Genomic DNA, 17,948 nt, shown 5'->3' on the forward strand with positions numbered 1-17,948 from the left:
GATGAGTGAATAAAACAGTTGTGAAACTTGAAAGGGTTCAGAAAGGATTTACAAGGATGTTGCCAGGGTTGGAGGATTTGAGCTATAGGGAAAGGCTGAACAGGCTGGGGCTGTTTTCCCTGGAGCGTCAGAGGCTGAGGAGTGACCCTATAGAGGTTTACAAAATTATGAGGGGCATGGATACGATAAATAGACAAAGTCTTTTCCCTGGGGTTGGGGAGTCCAGAGCTAGAGGGCATAGGTTTAGGGTGAGAGGGGAAAGATTTAAAAGAGACCTAAAGGGCAACTTTTTCATGCAGAGGGTGGTACGTATATGGAATAAGCTGCCAGAGGAAGTGGTGGAGACTTGTACAATTGCAACATTTAAAAGGCATTTGGATGGGTAGGTGAATAGGAAGGGTTTGGAGGGATATGGGCTGGGTGCTGGCAGGTGGGACTAGATTGGGTTGGGATATCTGGTCAGCATGGATGGGTTGGACGAAAGGATCTGTTTCCATGCTGTACATCTCTATGACTCTATGATTTATCTTCCTCTTAAGTCAGTAGGTAATGGATTTATTACACAACCCAGAACTTGAACACATATTCTAGAGCAGATTCTTTAACAAAAACAAAGATGCTGCTGCAGATATAATGTTTTCAAAATACGTAAGCCATGCTGAGTTGGCAGTCTTTCCTGTCAATCACAAGACACCTGGTTCAGGTCCCATTCAGGACTTGAGCACAGAAATCAAGATTGTTCCCTGAAGAGTGGAAGAGTTTCTCAGGGCACTGTACCCCATGCTTATTACTCTAGGTTTACAGTGGTTTTCATTGCAATATATTTCTGAATCCTTGTTGTTTCCAAACTAGCTATTGTTTAAAATTCAAAACAAAATTTGTGAATGTGACACATGTATCTGAATGGAAGAGGAAAGTTATTTCATTGAACTATAGAGGAGCGTGTGTTTTGACCGAAAATTATCTATTTAAATAATGCAATGTTATTTTCCTTTAAATTGTTTAACTTGTATCATTGAAGTAATTACAGAGACTCACCAAAAGCGTTGCGAAGGAACCCCATCAACTGTAAAGTGTGTCTCAACCAATCGGAGCGGCTTTTATTGTGTGGTGAGAGAAGGCGCCCAACAGCGTTTCCAGGGTAAACAGTCCGCATCTCGGGGGAGAGTTGCTGGGTTGTTTGTAGCTGCAGAAATTATAATTTATAAAACACGGTTACACACTATCACTGTAAAAGATGGTAAGTGTTGATTGGGGAGTGTGATGTTGTAAGTATGTATTGACATTTCACGGTTCTGCTAATTGTTGACTCGAGTCACTTGCGTGGGGCCCGGCCAAGATCTCAAAATTATCTTACTAACGTTAGTGCTAAGGCTTTTATGGTGAGCAAGTTTTAAATATCTACTCCAAAAGGCAGCTGGTGCCCTCTGGTGACAGTGTTCATAAAGTGAGAAGATTCGGGAGTTTTCTTCGCACAGATGGTGCTGAGTTTCTCCAGCATTTTTCTGTTTTTGTGAGAAGATTCGGGTTGATGCATCGGTAGGCCAAATTTGGTACCCATGAGGATGGCCTCAACCGGAACCTTGGATTCATGGTATACTACAGGTGACCCCACTCCACGATACACTCTTTCTCACACATTCACACTCTTACATCCTCACACACTCACGCAGACTCTCTCTCATACACCGCCCACATGCACCCTCTCACAGGCTCATACCCCATCACATACACTCACACACACAGTTTACCAAGCTTGCACACACATAAACACACCCTCACGTGCACTCACACTCACACGATTGTACTCAAATGCAAACGAACTCACTCTGTCTCTCTCTCTCTCTCCTGCACATGCACACACAAAAGTTTATGGGGTGAATTTGTATTTGCAGAATTATATTTGCAGATACATTCTACTTTGCTGAAAAAATGCAGAACCTGCAAACAGTCAATGCAGGCAGTCAATCCATGTAATATTTGTAAATTCCATTTTTGAAATTGGGACACAGACTCTAACTTCACACATTTAAGGTATTGTCTGAGCTGAGTTGTCACCTTTTGTTATAAAACCTTAAATTATCTTGAGAATGTGATTTAAAAGAAGTTCTGGGATTTACATATTAAAGAACTGAAATCAGCAAATCCATTGTAAAAGATTAAAAACTTAACAAGATTTGTTCAATGTATTATTGTATCACTGATCTTTTTCTATAAATTCTGTCTTATGGTCCTGCTTCATAACCACCTGATGAAGAAGCAGCACTTCGAAAGCTAGTGCTTACAAATAAACCTGTTGGACTATAACCAGGTGTTGTGTGATTTTTAAACTTTGTCTAACCCAGTCCAACACCAGTTCCTTCAAATCATGCATCATAGGACCCATGATCCTGCTGGCCCAATCTTTCCTGAATTCCTATGAAACCAGTTAGGGCACTTTCCTAATCCAAAACCAAATAAGAGGTTGTACCAGGAACCTGTAAAGCTCACCTGCTATTTGAGCAAGCCTATCTTGATCAAGAGATTATGTTGAGGTGCTTATATGATTTCTGCCACAACCACTCCCTTAAGTTGCTTGTTGTTGGGTAGACCAGGATGGGTGAAGCTTTGGATTTGGTTCTACTTCCCCAAAATGGGTCTGTCAGTTTCTGGATGAGATTCACTCTTAACTTGAGCTTTATTCTGGTGTACGAGAGGTGCTACAAGCATGTCAATGTACAGTCTACAGTGATGATAAACTATTTTTGGATTAGGTTGTTTGTGACTTTTCAGCCACAGGAGTGGATGCAAAGTTCCTCTCTATTTCCAAACGGAATGTTTTCTTGTCCTCCTCAAAAAATGCAACTGATTGACAGCTAATGACATACTCCCAAGCCAGAGCTTCAAAATAAACCATGCACTCAACTAAAATCCTATATTTCTTACCTGAACACATCACATCCAACAATCTGACAACAGATCCCCCTCTCGATGGTGCACCTTCTGTTGACAGTAGACATCACCACCAGTAGCCTAATGAAACCTGCAATCTCATCACTTCTGTTAGTTTAACCTTCCAGGAAGATTCTGGACATGCTTATCCAGATGAGTGTGTGCCCGGGCTGATGTGGTAACTTGTGGAATTAGAGGAACAGCTCAAATTTTGTCAATAGCCATCCAGGCCAGGTCATTGCCCACATATTTAACAGATGCCCTGGGAGATCCTTTCTTAGTGGCACCACACCATGCACACGATGTCATTAAAGCCTTCAAATGGATTGTCATCCTTGATATTAAATTATGTCTTTTTCTCCATACATACTTACTAAATATAGCCCTCACTTTTGTTGGCAGTTTCACTTTCATGATTCCTCATCTCTGATTTCCCCAACCTAAGCAGTGTTTTGGACCATAACCCTGAAGTTTGATTCAAACAGAGATCGCAAGCCTGCACTGTGTGGAAGAGTATACAGAGGGCATTCCTTGAAACCACTTGGTGCAGCACCATCTTTTATTTCACCCATTGAACCACTTGTCAATAGATTTGTGCTTGCATCTAGGATTTCCTTTAATTTTTGCATGTTGCTTAGCCTTCTGCTTTAACTTTGGCAAAGACTACAAATTGAAGCTTTTTTTGATGCTTTGTAACACATCTGGACATTTTGTCTACGAATGGTCAAACATTGGCTTATTTGGTCTTTTTATACAGTTGGTTCTGCAATAACGTGGTAGTTCTGTTCTCATGCAATCCTGTCTTGTAAGAAATACAGGTAATGGCAGCACCATTTAAACTAATGGAGTTGGAATCACGTTCTAACCAATACAGGCTTTGAAAGTTTGTACTTTAGAAACTGTGTCCCCAATTCGCGTTGAAGCAAATTTGCTTTAATGAAACACGTGTTGTCGCAAAACTACCTGTATTTATTTTCATAGTATTCCACTTCCACCTCTGACATATTTCACAGATTTCGCACAAGTCTGCTTTTGGACCTGTGACCAATGCAGATGACCTAATGCCAAAATAAAAAGGGGTTAGTAGACTTCAGGTGGGATTTGAACCTATTCCTGACTGTTAGGAACTAGTCTGTAGAAAAAATAATGGGTCCATATAACTATTTCACCTGATTTGTAATGTATGTATGGAGGATTGTTTATTTTCTTATTATTTCAGTGTGTAGCCATGCTAGTTTGAGTGCAAACATTTTACATATGTAAAAACTTTATATTCACTTGTAGATAATTAAATTCTCATTAATCCAGGGAATCAGTAGAATTACAGATACCATTGAAATGAATTTTGACATCTGAAGTTAACTTACTTTATTTTCTATATCTTGCAGACTGTGTTTGGAGGAGAGAATTCTTTATGTAATATACACTTATTTCTTTATAATTCACAGGCTTACTCTTGCCCAACTAAATTTGTGAAAAATCAAGAGAGTCTACCATTGGAAGATGACACCGAGATTGATGAGAATTCAGTGTTTGCACATTTTCTTCGAAAACTGGATAAAGAAAAGTCTATATTGTCCAGATTAAGGTCTGATGAACTGGCACCAATGAAGCGGTTCCAAAGGATAATAAAGGATATAGAACAGGAGAAAATGATGGAAGAAGCAATTATAAAGGTAAAGAAATTACTAAAGTTCTTCATTATTCTTTAACAGTTTTAATTTATAGGGACTGTATCAATAATCTCAAATAGGGATCTCCTAATGTTTTGTGAGGAATTCTGTTGTTTTAAAAAAAACTCATTCTCTTTAAGTATTTAGGCACTTATCATTGTTATTCTGGCTACAACAGTGTTCAGCTTCCTGTAAGTAAACAGGTGAGTGTGTTTACAATAATTAATTCTTGAGAAATTTGCATTCCCCAAATATATGTAAGCAGAAGGAATATCAAGGAGAAGGAGGAGACCAGGAAGATGAATTAGCGTGGCTTTTGCTGTTTTGAGAGGTGAAGAGTGAAGACACTTCAGGAAGGAGTTTCAGACAGTCGTACCACCTAAGAGGCAAAAGGGAAGGGGATGCATATGAATGAAAGGAACAACATTTTCTGGAGGACATTTGCCTTGCAGGAAATTGCAGAAATAGATGTTTCAGGACTCTTAAAGTACAGAGGAACCTCAATTATCCGAACGAGATGGGCAGACACGATTTCGTTTGGATAATTGATTATTCGGTTAATCGATTCAATGCCTTTCCTCTGGGGCTCAGAATTTTGTATTGTCTACTCACCGTCCAGGAGACTAGCAGCAGCACAGCACGTGCATGCCCTTGCCTGTCCCCAACACCACTCCCCGCCCGCTCCCCAAACCCCGTCCAACACCATCCGCCTGCCCCAAACCCCGTCAACACCAACCCTGTCCCCGTCCTTTCCCCACCACCCCAAAAACCTGTCCAACTCTGCCCCCAAACACCACCCCCATCTGCCCTCAACATCGCTCCCCTGCCCGACCCCAAACCCCGTCCAACACCGCCCCCTACCAACTCCCTTGTCCACCCCCACCACTGCCCACTATCTGCCCCGAACACCGCTGCCCAACCCCCGTCTGCTCCCCCAGCCACCCCCTCCCTCAACACCCCACTGCCCGCCCCACCCCCATCACTCTGTCTGTGTCTCTCTCTCTCTCTCTCACACACACACACACACACACACACACACACACACACACACACACACACACATTTTTACTGCAAGTTTCTGACAGGTTCCATCTCTGTCCTGTACAGGACAATGTTGGAGAGATTATCTGGGGAAGGGGGTGGGTGTTAGGGTACACGCCTGTGTAGAACTCTGGGGAGAGGGAGTGTGGGAGGTCAGTCATTTAGAGGTGGTACCTTTGCTCCCAACAGTCCAGGACTGTTCTCGGCAGCACTTTTAATCACTGTAACTAAAAGACATGATCATTGTTGGACACATGTCTTTGATGTAATATTTCTGTCGGGACCTTGAGATCTCCTTTGGATAATCCGATTTTCGGATAATTGGTATTCCGATAATCGAGGTTCTCCTGTAAATAAAAAGACAAAACTTTTAAATGTAATGTGTGAGGGAATGAGAGCCAGTGTAGTTCAGCAAGGAAAGCTCTGATGGTTATGCAATACTTGGTGCAAGGCAGGACATGTCTCGTGCAGTTTGGACATTATAAATGTTGGTGGATGGGAGAGAGAAATAAGTGGTCAGATTTTGGTCAAACATGGGATAAATATTGCATACCATTGGCTTGCTGTGCGTCCATCATTCTGATGCTGGAGCTTCTACTATTGCCAGCCTGATGAATCACAGTAGCAGTTTGATGGCTGGTAACTACAAACCAGTTGGCTTAGCGTCTGTCATTAAGGAAATGTTCAAGACTATTGTAAAGAATATAATAATAAAGCATTTATTATTATTATTGGCTAATTAATAGAAGGCAGAGAGTTGGGGGTAAAGGGGATACTTGCAGTTGGTAACTGTCAACTAGTGGAGTGCCATAGGGATCAGTGCTGGACCCACAATTATATTCAATATTTTTAAGGACTTGGATGAGGTAAGTAAATGTACTATTGTCAAGTTTGAGGATGACACAAAAATAGGTAGGGAGACAAGTACTGAGGATGACACAGAGTCTTGAGAGGGATAGATACAGGGTATATGAGTGGGCTGATAGGGGTCAGGAGGGAAATATATTTCTGGTGGTGAGGTCTGACTGTACGTGGCAGAACTGGCAGAGGATAATGTGTTGCATCTGCAGAAACCATTCCTTCCGCAACTCCCTTGTTAGGTCCACGCCACCGCAACCCATCTTCCACTCCCAACACTTTCCCTTGCCACCGCAAGAGGTGTACAACCTGTGCCCACACCTCACTTCCATCCAAGGTCCCAAAGAATCCTACCACATTCAGTAGAGATTTTCCTGCACATTCAAACACCTAATTTACTGTGTCAGTTGCTCTCGATATGGTCTCCTCTACATTCAGAAGACGGGGCGCCAAATTGTGGAACATTTCAGCGAACATCTCTGGGATACACACACTCAACAACCCCACCGTCCTGTGGCTGACCACTTCAACTCCCCCTCCCAGTCCACCAAGGACATGAAAGTCCTGGACCTCCTTCACTACCAAATCCAAGCCACCTGATGCCTGGAGGAAGAACACCTCATCTTCCGCCTTCGGGCCCTCCGCTCACACGGCATCAATGTTGATTTCACCAGTTTCCTCATCTCCCCTCCACCCCCCACCACCTTATCACAGATCCAACCCTCCAACTCAGCACCACCCTCTTGAATTGTCCTACCTGTCCACCTTCCTTCCCACTGATCTGTTCCAACTTATCATCGTCATCCCCACCTTCATCTACCTATCGCTTTCCAAGCTACCTTCCCCCCCCCCCATCCCCCCCTCCTATTTATCTCTCAGTCCCCTTGGGTCCCCCGCCCACATTCCTGATAAAGGGCTTGTGCTTGAAACGCCGACTCTCCTGCTCCTTGGATGCTGTCTGACCTGCTCTGCTTTTCCAGTGCCACACTTTTGACTGATCTCCAGCATCTGCAGTCCTCGCTTTCTCCTTCATTCTAGGCTTGCAAGTATCCTTGAAGCAGAGATTTGGCTATACTTATTGGTGTTCTGGCTCCGGTTGCCTTGCTATATTGAAAGATAATTATATATTCATCCTGTTCCCAGTGAACTTTCAGCTTCATTGTTTCGAGTGCATTCTAGACTTCTATGAAATGGACAAAAAAAGGAATGCAACAGTACTCTTTAAGGCAAACATCCCAAAATGTTAGAAGTCATCACCAGAAGTGAGTTTGCTGGCTTGGGTACATTTGCAGGGTAGAAGATATATTCATAGATTATTTTCGTATAAATGTATGTACATACATCAGGTCTTTCCATTTCTTCCAGCCAGTAGCCTTCCGTGCTTTGAGATATTGTAGAGATGTAGAAAAACAAAGCCTTCCTTTATGCTAATTCTGATCTTCTGTATGACAATAGTTATTGTAAGTTCATATAATCTAAAATTAGTATTTTGCTCTTTGAAAGACAGTGAGTGATGAAAGTCTGAAATAAAGTCAGAAAATGCTGGAAAAACTCAGTAGGTTAGGCAATATTAGTGGACAGAAAAACAAGTTAGCATTTTGGATCAATCCTCCTTTATCAGAATATGATTGCCATGCTGCAAAGAATGTTTTTTGACCTGTTTGAAGAATAGAGTTTTCTTATATTTTCATATTTGGCGAAGCACAGTCTGGAATCTTCATTTTGTAGTTGCTATTAGAATAGAGATTTAATGCTGAAAGGAGAATTAAATTATAATGCTTCCTTTATTTAAAAAAATACAGAATTTTAACCTTATAAATCTATACTGTTAGTATGGAGTGTTTTGAAAAGAATAATAATAAAAATTTTAAGCTCTGTAATTGGTGGCCTCGCATCTTGAGGTAGCGCATATGTTTATGTCCTTAGTTAAGAATAAATTTTCCAATAGGATTTACTGACTGATCTGCTACAGATGGTCATTCTATAACTGAATTCATTTTGAGAATAAAATGCAGAGAAAAATGATTCTACAGTATCCCCTGTTTAGTTAAACAATATTTATCAATACAGGCTTGACTTGTGGTTGTTTGAAGTTCAAACAGGGAGGGTGAGGGCCTAATGGCATTATCACTAGACTATTAATGCAGAAATCCAGTTAATGTTCTGGGGATTCGAGTTTGAATCCTGCCATCACGGATGGTGGAATTTGAATTCAATAAAAAATACCTGGAATTAAGAATCTACTAACCATTGTTGATCATTGGAAGAACCTTTATGGCTTGCTAATGTCCTTTAGGGAAGGAAATCTACCATCCTCACCTGGCTGGCCTACATATAACTCCACACTGACAGCAATGTGATTAATTTTTCACCAGCCCTTTGGAATAACCTAGCAAGCCACTCAGTTGTATCATTCACTATGTAGTCTCAAGAAGGAATTGAAACTGGACAGACCATCTGGCATTGACTTAAGCAGTAGAAACAACAATGTGTTGACTCTGTAAAGTCCTTCTTACCAACATCTGGGGGATAATGTCAAAATTGGGAGAGCTGTTTCACATACTAGTCAAGCAACAGCCTGGCATAGTCATACTCACAGAATCATAGACACCACCATCACCATCCCTGCATATGTCCTGTCTTATCAGCAGGACAAACCCAGCAGAGGTGATAGAAAAGTAGTATACAGTTGGTAGAGTGGGTTGCCCTGGTAGTCCTCAACATTGTCTTTAGATCCCATGAAGTCTCATTGTTTCAGGTCAAATTCTGGCAAGGAAACCTCCTCATGATAACAATGTGCTTTCCTCCCTCAGCAGATGTTGAGGTACTCATCAGTACTCTTCCATGTAGGACATTTGGATTATATACTGAGGATGACAAGGAGATTTCTGGGTGGTAGATTTCAGTGTCCACCACCAAGAATGGCTCAGCAACAGCAAATTAGATCGAGCAGTTCAGGTCCTAAAGGTCCTGCCTGTTAGGTGGTGAGGGAACCAACAAGATGGGAAAAACATACCTGATCTCATCCGTACCAATATGATGCTGCAGATGCAACTGTCCATGATAGTAGACGTAAGAGCAACCATTGCAGAGTTCTGTAGAGACAAAGTTCGGCCTTCACATAAGAATAATCTGTATCATGTTGTGTGACAAAGTAGTATACAGTTGGTAGAGCCAGTGGTAAACCTCCTGCTGATAACTGTGTGCTATCCTTCCTCAGCAGATGTTGAGGTACTCACAGTAGTGGTATACAATTGGTAGAGTGGGTTACCCTTATAGTCCTCAACATTGATTTTGGATCCCATGAAGTCTCATTGCTTCAGGTTAAACCCTGGAAAGGAAACCTCCTGCTGATAACCATGAGTTCCACAAATATCCCCATCCTCCATGATGGAAGAGCCAAACACATCAGTGCAAAAAAAAAAGTTGAAGCATTCTCAGCAATCTTCAGCCAGAAGTACCAAGTGGATGATGCATCTCAGTCTTCTCCTGTGGTCCCCAGCATCACAGATGCCAGTCTTCAGCCAATTAGATTTTCTCCACGTGATGTCAAGAAATAGTTGGAAGCACTGAATACTGCAAAGGTTACGGGCCTGATAACATTCCAGTCAAATCACTGAAGACTTGTGCTCCAAACTTGCTGTTCCCTAAGCCAAGCTGTTCCAATATAGTCACAATACTGGTATCCATGAGCAGATGTGGAAAGTTGAACAGGTATATCCTGTACACAAAAATCAGAACATACCCAACTCAGCCAATTATTGCCCCATCAGTCTACCCTCCATCAGCAAAGTGACGGAGGGTGTCATCACCAGTGCTATCGAGCAGCACCTACTCAGCAATATCCTGCTCAATAAAGCCCAGTTTGGTTTCCACCAGGGCCACTCAGCTCCTGATCTCATCACAGCCTTGGTGCAAAATGGACAAAAGTGCTGAATTCCAGAGGTGAGGTGAGAGTGACAATCCTTGACATCAAGGTCACATTCGACTGAGTATGGCATTAAGGAGCCCTAGTAAAACTGGAATCAGTGGGAGACAGGGGTCAAGCTCTCTCCTGTATGGACTCATACCTGGCAGATAAAAAGATGATTGTGGTTATTGGACGGCCTTCATCTCAGCTCCAGGACATTTCTGCAAGAGTGCCACAGGGTGCCATCTTTAGCTTCTTCATTAACGGCCTTCTTTCCATCATAAGGTCAGAAATGGGGATGTTTGCCAAAGATTGCAAAACGTTCAGCACCAGTTACAACGCTTCAGATATTGAAGCAGGCCATATTCAAATGCAACAAGATCCTGACAATATCCAGACTTGGCCGACAAGTGGCAAGTAATCGTTGTGCCAGACAAATACCAGGCAATGACCGTCTCCAATAAGAGACGACCTAACCACCCACCCCATGACATTCAATGGTGTTATCATCACTGAATCTCCTGCTATCAACATTCTGGGGGTTACTGCTGATCAAAAGCTCAACTGGACTGGCCATATACATACATTAACTACAAGAGTAGCTCAGAGGCAAGGAATACTGTGGTGAGATACTCACCTGACTCACTAAAGTCTATCTACCATGTACAAGGCATAAGGCAGGAATGTAATGCAATACTCCCCACTTGCCTGGATGGATGCAGATCTAAGAACACTCAGAAGCTGGACACCATCCAGGACAACACAGCCTATGTGGTTAGCACCACATCCATAAGCAACCAATCTCTCCACCAATGACGCAGTAGCAGGAGTGTGTGCTATTTACAAGATATGCTGCAAAATTTCACCAAAGATCCTTTCACAGCACCTTCCAAAACTCCAACCACATCCTTCCAGAAGGACAAGGGCAGCAGATGCATGGGAACACCACCACTTGCGAGTTCTCTGCCAAGCCACTTACTACCCTCACTTAGAAATATTTCACAACTCCTTTACTGTTGCTTGGTCAAAATGATGGAATTTCATCCATAAGAGCAATGTAAGGCAACCTATAGTATGTAACTGCAGCAGTTCAAAAAGGCAGCTCACCACCACCTTCTCCAGGGCAACTAAAGATGGGCAATAAATGCTGGCCAGCCAGCAACACCCATGTCCCACAAGTGGATGAATGACTTTTATAGTGCTCAGGTAGAGAAAGCTCTTGAGCAGCTTATCAACTTGAAAATCTTCATGTGTCATTTAACTCTTAATATCTAGTTGTTGGAAAGAGTTCCTTAGTTAGCAAAACTGATGAAGCTACAGTATCAGCTGCATCAGCAAAAGGAATAAAATAATTTGTTTAATTTGCCAATGTAATTTATCATTTGAGTCTTGAATTGTTGTACTTTCCATTGAGCAAGTTGATTGATAAAGAACCATCAAGGCTGGTGTGAAAAATCCTCAGCAGCCAATGAGGTGCTGGAGGGTAATTGAAGAAAAAAAATCAAATGATAGCAGCCCAGTTTTATTTGTGTCTCCATTGCATTAATGGGATGCTTTATAGAAAATATGCTGCTGCTTTCTAAATTTTGTTTTTAGCAATATAATAAATTCTACTATCCCTTTCTTTAGCATTAAGTGGGAAGGACCTGTTGGTTGAAACAGCCTATTTCTGTGTTGTAAATGCTTTGTAATACTACAAGGCAAAGGTTACATGACTTTCAATTTTTAAAAGTAAATGAAACTCAGGAGAAAAAATTATAATGAAACCCTCCATACCTTCATATTAGTGGATTTTAGAAATTGGTTGATAACTTAAATACCCAAATGTGGGTGCATGTATGGAACACCAATCCCTAGGCAAGGAGAAAAAGATAATTTATTGAATAAATTTTGAGTTTAGTTCTAAGGTTGAGTTATTTCAAATGCAGTGTTGTTTTGCTCAAAGCTGTGAAAATTCAAGCAAAGAACTATGGAGATTGGAATGCCGATAAGAAGTTCCGCTATATAAATATTTCAATTTAACTTGTTATTATTCAATAAAACAAAATGTGGTTTACGTGCAGACATGTATAAATTAAGTTGCATTGATCATTAGTAACATTCATGAAGAGCTTGTTTTCTATTGGTTAACATATGTGATTCTCATGCTTTACTTGCCTGACTATTTCTAATATTTGTAATAGGCAGAAAAAAGAAAAATATTGAAGGCAAAACAATTAGAACAAGAGGAGAGAATTGCCAAGGAACTAGAAAGAATAAAATATGAAAATCTGAAAGATGAAAAAATGAGACAGCAAGTCAGAGAAAACAGGTAACAGAGAAGCAAGTCAAATTTATATATTACCTCATCACACGCTAGAAATACCCCACAACTAATTAATTATCTTTTGGAAGGTAATTCACTGTTGTGAAAATTAAGGAAATCCTTAAGGATTTTTTTTTGAGTGACCAGAAACATATTATTAATGATACTGAAGAGAAAATAAATCTATATTTTTCCTTTCTCAGATTAGCCTTGACCACAAATCAGACAAACTAGATTCCGAAAGTGAAAGTTACCATAGTCCTAGAGGACCATATACTGCTCTCTCAATAGAGAGAGAGAGAGAGAGAGAGAGAGCAAGAGGACTGGTGGTGGGTTTAACCAGAAGGTGACCATGCCTCAGGTGAAGGGCAAGGTTGAGGAGGCAGAGAATTTGTAGTGACTTTAGACAGGATGAGAATTGAATCACACTGTTATTACCACTCCTGCATTGCAAACCAGCCATCCAGCCAACTGAACTTACTGGCTCCCCAGTACTAGATTATAGATTGATTCATGAATAAGTATTAAGTGTAAGATTTTGGCTCTTTCAAGCTATCTGACCTGGGTATTTCCATCATTTTCTGGTTTTAATTCAGTTTTCCAGCATCTGCAGTATTTTGCTTTTTATTAAATACAAAGCAGCAATAGTACTGCAATTGCTATTTTCATCTTTTTTAAACTTGTTGCATTGCTACCCACTTTGTGTAAACAATCATCCCCTTTGAAATTTAATCACTCCTACAGGCCACCCCATTTCAGACCTTCACGTTTCAATTACCTTGTCTCTCATGCTTCAACAGTTGAGCAGATACAAGCCTTGCTTGTCGAACCTTTCCTTGTAAGACAACCTACCCATTTCAGGTGTTAGTCTAGTAAACATTCTCTGCACTGCACATATATCCTTCATTAAATAAAGATACCAATACTGTGCACAGTTCTCTACCTGTAATCTCAGCAGTGCCCTGTGGAATATTCACTGTGGAGACTTGTTTGTTGGCTGTGACTGGCGCAATATGGAACTAAATCATTTCTGATAGACAAATAAACTTCAGCCCGATATACCATTTCAAAGTGAAGCTAGTGTGACTATGACACTTGGTCTACTTTTCATTGTTTTTATGTTGTTACTAATTCTTGTGTTTTTGCATATCTAATTCAGTATTGAGCTTCGTGAGTTGGAGGCTAAATTGAAGGCTGCTTATGTGAACAAAGAAAGAGCTGTCCAGATAGCTGAAAAAGAAGAAAATCGTTTAGAGAAGATTGTAAGTGCTCCGCTTATGTGTGTCAACAGTTTAATGAGATCAGCTCAAAAATAGGGTCCTGCATGACTATTAGCTTTTATGTTACAAGGCCAGAAATCACATATATTTGATCCCTTTACTGACTGCCTGTTTATGCATGCATATTATGTTGCATGCTTCTTTGTACACTGCTGGCAAGTCCAGGGAGTTATTCTTCAAATTTATTTTCACAAGGTTTTGGGTCACATATTCTCACAATGTATCATAGTCCATATTAGTTCCATGCATTGCTGAAGTAAATGCTACTTCTTAAATAATTCTACTCACCCTCACCCTTTTTGCCATTTTAATTTTTTTAACTTTAATCTTACTGGTCATTTATTTCTAATTAATTTAGCCCCTACGAAACCTTTTCGAGATTAAAATATTTTCCAATTTTTCCTAGTCAACACGATCCGTTCTAGAAATTGAACTTCCATATCCACATATGTGTGATTTGGGTTCCAAAAGATAGTCTTTCAGTAATCAATTTTCATACTTTGATAAAGGGGTACTCAAATAAAGCTGTGGCAGTTTTTGTTTACTTGCCAGATATGCTTCTGTAATGCTTAAAGTTATGGATTATGCACAATTTATAACTGTGTTCACTAAACCTGATTTTTTGTCAAGAGCTAAAGCATGGTTGATTTGGAGAGGGTGGGCAAGGCGGTGATAGCTGCAGGTTCTGGAGTCATAGATATAGTTATGCTCTTCACTAGAAACGAGAGGCTGAGATTGCTAAATTGATGAAGAAAGAGCATGAAAAAGCCACAGCAGAGGAAATGAAGGAGGAACAAAAACGTCATGAAAAAGCTGTAAAATATCAGAAGGAGCTCGAAGAGCAAGTTGATCAAAATGAACAAAGGAGACAGGAAGCATATGATGAATTCCTAAAAGATAAACTGAGAGTTGATGAAATTGTAAGAAAGATCTATGAAGAAGATCAGAGGTAGACTTTCTCTAATTAGTATATCTTGAATTTTATCCATAATATAGTTTTAATAAAATAAATATGTATTCTTGTGTATGAGTAATCTCTCTCTGTCTCTCTCTCTCTCTGTCTCTCTCTCTTCCCATTCTCCCCCCTCTCCTCCATGAATATAAATTCCTACAAGGCTTTAATCAGTTAAAGCCTGTGATACTGTTAAGTTGCCTCTGGATGTCATTTGTGTTTAAAGAGCTTAATCACTGCATTTAATAGAAGCAACTGGATATGATTGCCCTTGGGAAAGGGTCATAAATTAATGTCAACAGTTGAGCGTTTTTCTCCAACGTTGTGTCTCAAATATATATCTCTCACTGGGCAATGAATCAGCTATGCTAAGTAGCTGATATAAGTTTGGATAGCAGTTCAAGTACACTGGTTGAACTTAGAAATTTCTAGTTGAAAAGGTGGAAGATATCATTCAAAATTATTACTCCTGATTTCTATCCAATGACTTCTTGAAAGTGTGTGTGTGTGTGGATGATATTTGATACACAAAGGATATTTGAGTGGTCAGTGGCTCTATATTCAGGGAAGTGATAAGACATGGATGCTGTGAGTATGCAGATAGGTTGAAATGAGCAAGTGCTGAGAGAGCAAGTGAGCAGTTATGAGATGCAGCTTGGTCCAATCTGTGTGCCAGGTCCCTGTCTCCACGCACATAGTATTCCTGCTGCATCCTTTCAGTGCTGGTTGCCAGTGTTCCTGCAATGCAAACTTTTTCTCCCTAAGCAGCCTGTAAATGAATTGAACAGGTACTATGATGGTTGTGAGTAGTTGGCAAATGCTGGATGCCAGTATCTGTAGAGTCATATAGATGTACAGCACAGAAACAGACCCTTCGGTCCAACTCGTCCATGCCGACCAGATATCCCAACCCAATCTAGTTCCACCTGCCAGCACCTGGCCCATATCCCTCCAAACCCTTCCTATTCATATACCCATCCAGATGCCTTTTAAATACTACAATTGTACCAGCCTCCATCACTTCCTCTGGCAGCTCATTCCATACATGTATCACCCTCTGCATGAAAAAGTTGCCCCTTCGGTCTCTTTTATATCTTTCCCTTTTCACTCTAAACCTATGTCCTCTAGTTCTGGACTCCCCCACCCCAGGGAAAAGCCTTTGTCTATTTATCCTATTTGTGCACCTCGATAAGGGCTCCGTTTGGTTGGTGCCCTGAGATGCTATATGGTGCTGATCAATGTGGAGGCTGTTCACAACCAAAAGTGAGCTGAAGTTTCCAGATACCCATTCAGATTTCCTTGTTGAGATTTCTTAATGTGTAACTTGTTTAACATGTTTGGTAAGATAGGAAGCTAAACATTATTGAGGAGAGCTGTGCTATTTAAAGGTGTTTAACAAGCAATAATCTGTCCTAATTGACGACTTACTGCTGTCTCGCAAGAAAGTCTCCTCTATGCTCAGCAGAAGGCAAAACAAGTGCAGCAAAATGTTGCTCAGATTGCTGTAAGATTCTGCTCATGTGAATTTATCACATTGTCTCTTTACAAACAAATAATAAGTCCAGCCACTTTTCATATTTGTGCTGCAGTACTGATTGAGTTCTCAACTTTTAATAAATTAATATTTATGCTCCTAAATGATATTAACATGCAATATTAGAAATGGACCTCTTGATGAAACTAATCACAATCACCACAGCTATTTAACTCAGTTATACTGACACAGGGACAGACAGCTGAAGATGGAGAAGAGGAGGGAAACTCAGAGGTACATTGAGGAATTCCAGAAGCAACGAGCTGAGTGGAAACAAATGGAACGTGAAAGAATGGAAGCAGAGAACAGACAAGTTAAGGAGTTTGCTAATGCACAACAAAGCAGGGAGGATGACCGAATGGCCAAAGTTCGAGAACGAGATGAACAGAAAAATATGTTGTACAAAAAGGTAACAAATTTGTTTACATGTCCAGTCTCCATACACATTTTCAAAATACTCCCATCTCTTAAAATCCAGTTTCTAACAAGTAACTGGCCTGTTTTTCAGCTTGCTGCTGAAATTGAAAAGGAACGACAGGAGCGTGAAGAATTGGAGAATGTCCGACAAGAACTGTACCTTGAAAAAGCAGAAGAGGCTCGCAGACAGCAAGCTATAGTTAGTATCAAAAATACTTTATCATAATTTTGTTTCTTAAATTAAAAGTTGCTTTGTTTCTGGCAGTGTTACTATTAAGATGGTGCATTAAAAACGCAATAATTATCTTACACTGCAGTTAAAAAATAGATGTCAAATTGAGCCTGATAAACTTGTATCTTTTACTATCCTTGATATTTTCATCTCCAGGAAACATTTGGTTTGTTTAACTCATTTCAACTCCGATCAGAGTTTGAAAATGTGTTGAAGTAAGTTGTCCAATACTTGGATCTAAATATCATATGTAATTTATTGGAAAATGCAGATTCAGATAATTGTTGTAAATCGCCATTACATTAGCATGCAAGAACTTCGTGCACATCACATGACTGAAAAGATTTCCTCCCTTTTTTAAAGTAACTTTTTTCTATAACTGTATAAGAATATTAATTTAGTGCAAAGATTGCAAGAGTAATGACGTGGATTTTGCAATCAGCAGAGAAGGAAGAGCGTTTGCAATTTGTTATCGTCAGCAATCACTTGTTAATGAGAATACTTGTCCATGCAGGCAATTCTGTGTCTTTGGTCATGGATTGTTTGGCTACTTTGGCTTATGAGCTTGATTCTGGAGCTGCATCTCTGACCACATGTTTTGCAGGTGTTTCTGGGAGGTCGAAGTTGTCCTTGGCCTTGATTCTCAGATTCCTTTTCCATACGTCCTCTTGCCAATGGGTGTTCTTGAGAAATTGAATCACTTCATACAAGAGTTTCCTCCAAGTTTTAAGTGACGGTCTTCCATACAGTGACATCTATGTTGAGTGAAGCCTTCGGGGCATCTTTTGAAATGCTTCCTTGGTCCTCCTCTAGTT

The 17,948-nt window shown here is 40.4% G+C and overlaps 1 protein-coding gene across 1 annotated transcript in view; it reads left to right on the forward strand.

Annotated features, from left to right (window-relative positions):
* The first annotated feature begins 1,120 nt into the window (after nt 1–1,120).
* The window catches only part of mns1 (meiosis-specific nuclear structural 1), a 30,120-nt gene continuing 13,292 nt past the window's right edge, over nt 1,121–17,948 (forward strand). Inside the window, exons 1-7 of the mRNA XM_043677477.2 lie at nt 1,121–1,240; nt 4,380–4,607; nt 12,597–12,724; nt 13,878–13,980; nt 14,718–14,947; nt 16,677–16,893; nt 16,993–17,100. Coding sequence (XP_043533412.1) covers nt 1,238–1,240; nt 4,380–4,607; nt 12,597–12,724; nt 13,878–13,980; nt 14,718–14,947; nt 16,677–16,893; nt 16,993–17,100 — 1,017 coding nt within the window. The 5' untranslated portion in view covers nt 1,121–1,237. The remainder of the gene's footprint in view (nt 1,241–4,379; nt 4,608–12,596; nt 12,725–13,877; nt 13,981–14,717; nt 14,948–16,676; nt 16,894–16,992; nt 17,101–17,948) is intronic.

Source organism: Chiloscyllium plagiosum, unplaced genomic scaffold (genome assembly GCF_037043375.1).
Source record: "Chiloscyllium plagiosum isolate Xiang-an unplaced genomic scaffold, Cpla_swu_hap1 HiC_scaffold_39, whole genome shotgun sequence".
In the NCBI taxonomy this organism is placed as follows: Eukaryota; Metazoa; Chordata; class Chondrichthyes; order Orectolobiformes; family Hemiscylliidae; genus Chiloscyllium; species Chiloscyllium plagiosum.